At 41.6% G+C, this 8,540-nt stretch overlaps 1 protein-coding gene across 3 annotated transcripts in view; it reads right to left on the bottom strand.

Annotated features, from left to right (window-relative positions):
- The window catches only part of Parp11 (poly(ADP-ribose) polymerase family member 11), a 67,224-nt gene that overhangs the window by 7,474 nt on the left and 51,210 nt on the right, over positions 1-8,540 (bottom strand). For all 3 annotated transcript variants that reach the window (XM_010611581.3, XM_010611582.3, XM_033765592.1), the window contains 2 exons: positions 5,370-5,442; positions 5,158-5,288 (listed from right to left, as the gene is read on the bottom strand). In XM_010611581.3, coding sequence (XP_010609883.1) covers positions 5,158-5,288; positions 5,370-5,442 — 204 coding nt within the window. The remainder of the gene's footprint in view (positions 1-5,157; positions 5,289-5,369; positions 5,443-8,540) is intronic.

Genomic DNA, 8,540 nt, shown 5'->3' with positions numbered 1-8,540 from the left:
AAAAAAAAAAAAAAAAAAAACTAAGGTGTCTACTAATTTTTCTCTTTGTACTATCACCTTGCATACACTGTCTCCACTATAAGATGCTTTTTCAACTACTTTATAGGAATCAAATAAGAATGCCTAAGGGACCTTCCCACCTGTCACTAAGGAAGCCTGTCAGCTAGCTGGGCATTACTGAATCCATACACGCTTTTTTCTCCATTTTTTGAAGTACACATTTGTTTAATACAGATCTTTGTAAGGCCCACGAGCTATACTGCGAATTGGAAAACCAGCAAGTGCACTTGTCACTGCAGTTCAGGCAGATTAAAATGAATATGGGTTTGAAGAGTTGCTCAAACAGTCTGGAGAGTGGGCATCAATGGGCAATGAAGAGCCACTTGGCTACACACCAGTGAGAGGCAGTGTGGGCAGGGTGGTTAAAGCAGTGCATCCCCCAGCAAGCTTTTTAGTGCCCCAACTAAGGCGCCAGTGAAATGCGGACACTCACAGACTATGCCTTTTTTGTTCCAGCAAGGCCAAAGTTGAGTTGCCGGGCCTCTTGACCTTCAGTTAAACCTGCAAGGAAAGACAGGACTACACTAAATTCTTTACAACCCTGCCCACCTGTGCCCAAACCCACAATTATTTCTAAACTTACTGAAAATACTGTGGCATCCACTTCTCAAAGATGCCTCACCATTACCCACCCTCTTAGGGACCAGAGTGCCAGCAAGCAGACTGCACACCACATGCTCTGCACCACAGCAGCTTTTCTGCATCAAAGTGAATTTCCTGAGGTCTGAACCAGCGGTGACAAACTGACAGCAGGCATGCCACAGCTGTATCACTGAAAGGGTTTCCATCACTAGACTATGGGTTTCCATCCTGGGTGGGCATCAAAAACACCTGCAGACCTTTACGCAGACAGAAAGGCAGACCTCGGAGCTCTGACTCAGTGGATCTGGGGTGGATGATGGACATCTGTGCTTGTTAAAGAGCTCCACAGGTGACTCTGACATGCAGCCAGACACATGAGTCTCTGATCCATCTACACCCACATTTTTAATAAACATCCATGTTCACATCACAACCAGGGATCGCACCAACTCTCTCCCCTATCAACTGCTCTTACATGTGCAATGCACAAGCAAATCACCCCAAATTCCCCATGATTTCCACCAGAAATGCACATCCTCCACCAGACTCCAGCTAAACCCTCAACTACTCCAGTGAACTCCAGCTAAACCCTGGACTCTGATGGAAATCCTCCAGTTCCCCCAGTCAGCTCTCTCTTCCCATTTCCCATAATGGCCATTTCAGGTCTTCCCTTTCCCATTTTCTCTCCTTCTTATCTATACCTCCCTGATACTTCCTTTGCAGGGGTGGCTTCACTCCTTATTTCACTGAAAGCATCAGGGAAAAGGCCACAACCCAGCTCCTCTCCTCCTCTCCTCCCTCTACCTGGGCTACAGGTGCAGCTGGACATCCTGTCTACCTCCGCACTGCATCCTGTGTGCTCTTTGGGAGTCTCAGTCCAGCAGTGATCCTTCCCCTTCCTCCTGGCTTATCAACTCTTCTTCTGATAGGCTCCTTCTAATTACAGTGCTTAGGTCTCTCTTATCAAGGGTTTTGGAAATCAGTATGGAGACTCTTCAAGAAACAAGAAACAGAAATTTTATTTGACCCACCTATACCTCTCCTAAGTATATTCCCAAAAGACTTATACTATAGTGATACACCATGCGTCTAGCAGCACAATTCACAATAGCTGAGCTCTAGAAACAGCCTACATGCCTCTAAGAATGGCTGAAGAAAATGTGGCATATACACACAATGAAATGTTATTCCACCAGAAAGAAAAATTCATGTCATTTACAGGAAAATGGAGAGGCTTGTGACCATAATGTTAAGTGAAAAAAAAGAAGACTCAGAAAGTAAAATATCACACGGTTTCTCTTATATGAGAAACCCAATTATAAGTAAAGGAGTAAAACAAAGACAGACTTTTTGAAGATGGGGAAGGTGTCAGGGAAGGGAGAGTAGGAAGAGGACTGTCCTCCCATGACCATCAAATGTCTCCTCCAGTCATCACCAGATGTCCGCTGGTGGGCAAAATCACCCCCCAAATGAGAACCATTGCTCCAAAACTTTCCCCTCAATAGGGACCGATGAATTAATTTTCTGAAATGCTAATTAGATTCATCATTTGCTTGCTTAAAGTTCTGCAAGGCATGCTGGCACACGTCCACAAACCCAGCACACAGGAGGCCAAGGCAGAAGGATTATGAGTTTCAAGCCAGCTTGAGCTACAAAGTGAGTCCAAGGTAAGCGGAGACTACAGAGTAAGAGGCTGTCTCAAAGCAAGCAAGCAAACAAACTACAAATCCAAGTCACTTATCTCAGTTTGCAAAGGCCCACATCACTGGCGCCTGCTAACTCTCTGACTTCCACTCTGGATCAGTTCAACTCAACTGCAGAAAATGACACCACCACCCTGTGGTGCGACTACAAACCCCTCCATGCCCTGCTTCCCAACCACCTTTCTAGCCTCCTTGTTCATTTCAAGTTTCTGTGCATTTGAAATTCCAATTTCTGGGTCCCTCCATGTTTCCAAATTTTGGCCCCAGTGCTCCCAGTCCTCAGAGGCCTTTTCTTCAACCTCCTGTGTCTGGCTGAAATGACACCTGCCTTCAGAAGCGCTTCTTCGTGTCCCGGCCAGGACACACACCCTACTGCAGCGGGTGAGGGCAGGTAGATCCCCTCCCTTAGGGATGTGCTGGTCACATTGACATTCCTGGTGGCAGTGGTCTGGCTCCTAGTCTGACCTACACTCCTGCCCACCATCATACCTCAGGTGCCCAGAAGAGTGCCTGTCAAGAAGCAGGTGGAAGGAGGGGAGGAAGGCAGGCCTGTGGAATGTGACCTGACTTGCAATGGAATCACGCGGGACTGCCTGCCTTCCTGAGTGGGGAGTCACAACTCACGGCAGGGACTTCAGCTACCCCAGTTCTTGGGCAGATGTCAGGCTGTCCTTACGTGAGATGTGGCATTCTGCACGGTCGAGGCGGGTGGCAGATTCATTTACCACCACAGATTCCCACAGGCCAAAGTTACACAAAACTGGGAAGGGCATCACCAGAGCAGAATCACTCCCAATGAGATATTTAGTATAAAATGTTTTAGGATCCTGTGCTACATCCTTACCATTACATTTTTACTGAGAATTCAAACTGGGAAGGGAATTTCACTTTAGAGTCCTGATTAAAAATAAGAAATTAGAGCTGAGAATGTAACTCAGCAGTAGAGCTTTTGCCTGGCCTTGAGTTTACTTGCCAGTACCTCAAAAGCAAACAATGTCAGTTACAGTGAGGCACACCTGTAACCCGAAACTTGGCAGGCTAAGGCAGGAGGAGGCCCGCAAGTCCAAGGCCATTCTAAGCAATTTATTGAGAATTCATAAAAAAAAGAAAAGAAAAAAGGGGACGGGAATATAGCTCAGCATTGCCTGGGTACAATTTGGAGTACGTCACACACAAAAAAAAGGAATTACACTTTTATCAACTCATTTTATAAAAATACATTTTCACTAAGAAAATCAAATCAAATCAAAGTGGACAGAAGAGAATTCTAGATTCCTCTGTAAGAGAGTCATCCAAACAAGACTGAATAAAACCTTCTACACCCAGTTATTGTAAAAAAAAAAGTGACTTGGTTTAGTCTAAAGACACAAGATAATAAAAAACACATGCTGAAAGCTCCTTACTTTACTATCCAGTATTATGAGACTAATGTCTAGAATATACTAAAGTCATATTAGCTAGTCAAAACCATGAAAGAACCCCATGAATCATTAAAAAATAAAAATTTAGCCTAATTCTCAATATATGAAAAGGATATGAGTTACTGTCTGAGATTTACTTTAAAATACTTTAGCATCAACAGTAATAAAAAAGGGAGGAGGGGGTGAAGGGAGGGCAGGGGTAAGGGGAAAAAATGAGAATCAAGACTTGTCATGTAGAGGTACAAGATCCCAATGAATGTAACTGTACCGTATCCCTAAAATGTACCAATAAATTCAATTAAAGCTGAAAAAAAAAACAGTAATAAAAAAGAAAACAGGTTATGTGTGGTAAATCTTGATAAATGCTAAATCACGATCAGCATACGGTACTCATTAGACTCTACTTGTGTCTATTTGAAATTTTTCCAAATAAAAAATTAAGTCAGATTATAATAAAATTAGAAATAAAAATCTCATCTATAAAAATTTAAAATATCAAGTAAATAAGGATCAAAATATATAATTGATATTGTGTAATAGGAAAAAAAGTCTAAAGGTGTAGGGGAAGTGGGAAAGGTAGAAGAAAGGTAAGAAGAGAAAAGGAAAAAAATGGAAACAAAGTTTTTATAAATAGGGAAAGGTGGAGGGGGGTGAAGGGAGGTCAGGGAATGGGGAAGAATAAGAACCTAGATATGTCATGTAAAGGTACAAGATCCCAATGATGAATGTAACTGTACTGTATACCTAAAATGTACCAATAAAAAAATTAAAAATATCTGAGTCGTTTTAAGTAATATCTGTTATAAAAATATAGCACAATAGGTGAATTTGAATAATACCTTTATATTTTCTATAATGTTTATTTCTAGGTTAAGTACACACTGAGAAATCTAGTGAGTCATTTCCAACCTAAATCAAATAGTGAATTCAGATTTTACAACATAAAACTTTAAGGTTAGCAGAATATTTGGAGGTACATGTTTTTAAAAACAAAACAAGCCAATGGCTATAGGCAAGACAGTGCAATTGTTTCAAAAAGAAATCCAACAGTGTTTCCAGAGATTTCTGGAAGTCAAAGTAAAAGGCTGAGTCAAACAGAGTCCCACTGACAAAGGTGCGGAGATTTGATCACTTCAGCCAGGACACTCTGCTCTCAATCCTGGAAGGACAGAATGCTTCTTACATGACATAGTCTGGATTTACCTACACATCTGCTCCCTGCCACTCCCTGAGAATGCTGGGGAAGGGAGTGGAGAGAGAGCTCAAGAGATGGCAAGAAAAAACAAGTTTATACCCCTGAAAACTAGTACAAAAACATCTGTGCTCAACCATCTCCAGACTATAAAAGTCTTAGGGAGGACAGCAGAAGGTTCAGACTAGAAAAATCTTACCTGCAGAAGAACTCCCATAAATCTAAGTTTTGAATTCTCTGAATTCTTTTGATTCGGTTGCGATCCATTGTTTTCCCAAAAAGACTGGCAACTTCATTATATTCATGTGTTTGACTGTGCAGAGAAACAAGCTGCAAAGAGAAGTTCACATGGTTTACTGGGGGTCCACCCCACCGATTTCTCCACAGGACAGAGGTCAGTTTAGCTCTCACCTGATAGGGCACTTCAGGGTTCACATCCTCCCAGTGTGGTGGCACAGGTATAGCTTCATTTTCACAGATATAACTTCAAATAGCAAAGACAGAACACGGTATCAGAAGCTGATTATCATTATTGCTGGTTAGTTAGCTTTTTGCCAAAGCTGAATTTTCATGCTTAGGGTATCATGACAAATGCAGCCAAATACAGTTTGTGGTTTTTTTTGTTTAAAAATATTTATTGAATGTCTCTTGTGTGCCTCTTGTTAGGTGCTGAATTGTGAATTTTGATGGAAATATACAACCATACATTTACCATCAAATCTCAAAAATAGCCTGGAATGGAGGCATACACCTTTGATCCTAGCACTGTAGAAGGCCAAGGTGGGAAGACTGCAATTTCAAGGCCAGCCTAGGCAATTTAGCAGACCCTAATTCAAAATAAAAAAAATAAAAGCTGGGGAGGTAGCTCAATGAGAAAGCCCTAGTTTCAATCCCCCATATCTCAAAAAAAAATAAATAAATAAATAAAAAGTTAATGGAAGAGATGAAGAAATCACAACCCTATATAATATTTAGCTTATTTGTTTTTCAAACTCACTTTAATTTTTGAAAAAATAAAGTAATGTAGAGCAACAGGAAGCAGAGGAGTCAGCACATCTCTCTGCCAGGCTCCTCCTGACTCTCTGGGTTCCATCAGGAACAGTTTCTTTGGCTGCAGCAAAGACTCTCCAATGAGGAAAGAGGAATAAAATGGAGAAAGTAGTGCTTTGTAAAGAAATTTCCAGAAACACCTGGGCACCAAAGCAGAGAAATGAAAATCAAGAACCAAGGACAGGCCAATTCACTCAAACATACAGTGATCAGGAAATCAGAGCTTTCTTCAAGCATAGGGATTTCTGGAATGTGATGTACAGGTCTGAGTGAAGAATAATCAGCACTGTCACAAGCAGTCACCTGGCATTTCCACCAGAAGAGCTGGACAAAGTGACTGTGCTTGCTGCTAAGTCTACTGGACTATTAGTGAGGCCAAGGAGAGAACAGGAGCCAAAATTTACAATGTCCTCACAGAAAGGTCCTGCACACGATCCTGGGATGCAGATGGAAGGACAGGGGTCGCTCATGTCTCTCTGGGAAGACGCTGTTGATCCGCTTGCAGAGATTCAGCCCCAGAGCTGTGGCGTGCCAGCTCCAAGGGACAGCCCTGTGTGCCACTCCTGCGATCTTCAGGAGGACCCTGGAACATGAACCCTTCCTGGACAACTCCACACCCACTTCCTGCCTCTCTCCCAGCAGCCTCCATCCCCAGCAGCAGTGGTGATCCTATTCTGACTCTGATCCACATCCTCAATAATGAGAATCAGAAACCCCACCTCATTCTGCCTGAAGACAATGGAATGGTGCAATTCTGGAACTGAGGATGCCTTCCTTTCCCCAGCCAAAGTAGTGAGAATAAAATATGAAGTTCAAAATAATGTAAATATGATAAAAAATTAATAAGTAGAAGCCCAGCATGGTGGCTTATTTCTGCAATCTCAGCTGCTCAGGACACTAAGGCAGGATGACTCCAAGTCACAGGCCAGTCTGGGCAACTTAGTGAGACCCCATCTTAAAAAAAAGCAGGGGTCTGAGGAAGTATAGTTGAGTGGTAGAGCACTTGCCTAGCACGAGTGAGACCCTGGGTTCAATCCCGAGCACCACACAAAAGAAGAAGGAGAATACATATAAAGCAATATACAGAGAAGTTTTCCTCACACCCGAGTCCTTGTTCTGCTCAGTCCTCACTTCCTGCCCCAACTCCAGGTAATCACTGTTTTGTCTCTTGGATATTGTTTCAGAACCCTGGGTTAATAAAAGCCAAGTTCTTGCCCACACAAACAGGAGCATGAAGCATTCATTTTTTGAACCATTCTTTTTCACTTTAGGTATTCTTATCAAGATCTTTCAACTCAGTACAAAGAGAGCACCCTCATTCCCAAAGTCAACAAGAGAGCCTGGTACACAGCAAACATTCAACAAATACTGGCTGAACAGATAAATGCACTCCATTTCATAGATGCAAAGAACTCCACTGTATGGATTTGCCATGAGTCATTTAACCAGACCCCTACCAATGACACTTGTCTTCAATGCTCTGCTACTATATTAACAACATTACAAAGACAAGTTTGTCCATCTGTCATTTTAGATGTCCACTAGTATACCTGTCGAACAGCATCTTTGAAATGAAATTTCTGTATGAAGGTGTATATTTATTCATGGTTTTGACAAATACTGCCCAAATGCCATCTTTGAAGGTAATAATTAATGTTCCCACAACAAATGTTGAGAATGCCTATTTTCCAACAACCTCTCCCAAAAGATATTATTAAACTTCTGAATTTTTGTCAGTTTGATGATGAAAATCTGATATTAATTAATGTGTTTCTTTTATTATGAATGTGCTTGTATGAACATTCACATTCCTTGTCTATCTTGGTCTTAGAAAATCTAGAAGAGCTCAAATACTATAGGAATTGTCCCTTCAACTATAATGAATTAAAATTTTTCCTAATGTTTTCCCACTTTGCTAAGGTTATCTTTTAGCTATTAAAAAAAAATCTTAAAAAATATTTATGTAGCAGCCAGCATGGTAGTGAATGCCCATCTGGAGGCTGAGGCTGGAGGATCAAAAGCTCTATTCCTGTCTGTACAACTTGGCAGGACCTTGCCTCAAAATCTAAAAAACTAAAATACAAAGAGCTGGGATATAGGTTAGCATGAAGTTTACTGTTAAATTCTCAGCACCATACAAAAAAAAACAAATTCCACAGTCCACAGCCTTGACTTGCTGTTTCCTGACAGGAGCATGTACTGTTTGCCTGGCTAGTGATAAACACTCATTACTTCCCTGCAATAAACCCACATCTCTGCGTCAGCACCCACTGACCTCCATCATTTCAGTATTCCTACTAGTCCTCTCCTTTTATTGTTTTCTTGCTTGCTGCCCTCCATTCTGTTTAATTTTCTCCCTCTCCTATTCTGTTCTATGATTTGTACATTCTAGGAGAGAAAAGTTTGCTTGAGCCCCACCAAAGGGTCAGCAGATATAACAACACACAATTACAGGAACATTTGTCATCATTATGTTTCACTGTCGCCAGAATATACATTCTCTGAAGATACATAATTCCTTTATTATATTCC

This window comes from Fukomys damarensis, unplaced genomic scaffold (assembly GCF_012274545.1).
Source record: "Fukomys damarensis isolate Sample0158 unplaced genomic scaffold, DMR_v1.0_HiC HiC_scaffold_19, whole genome shotgun sequence".
NCBI lineage: Eukaryota > Metazoa > Chordata > Mammalia > Rodentia > Bathyergidae > Fukomys > Fukomys damarensis.
The sequence above is the reverse complement of the archived record's forward strand: the minus strand, read 5'-3'. Positions and strand labels throughout refer to the sequence as shown.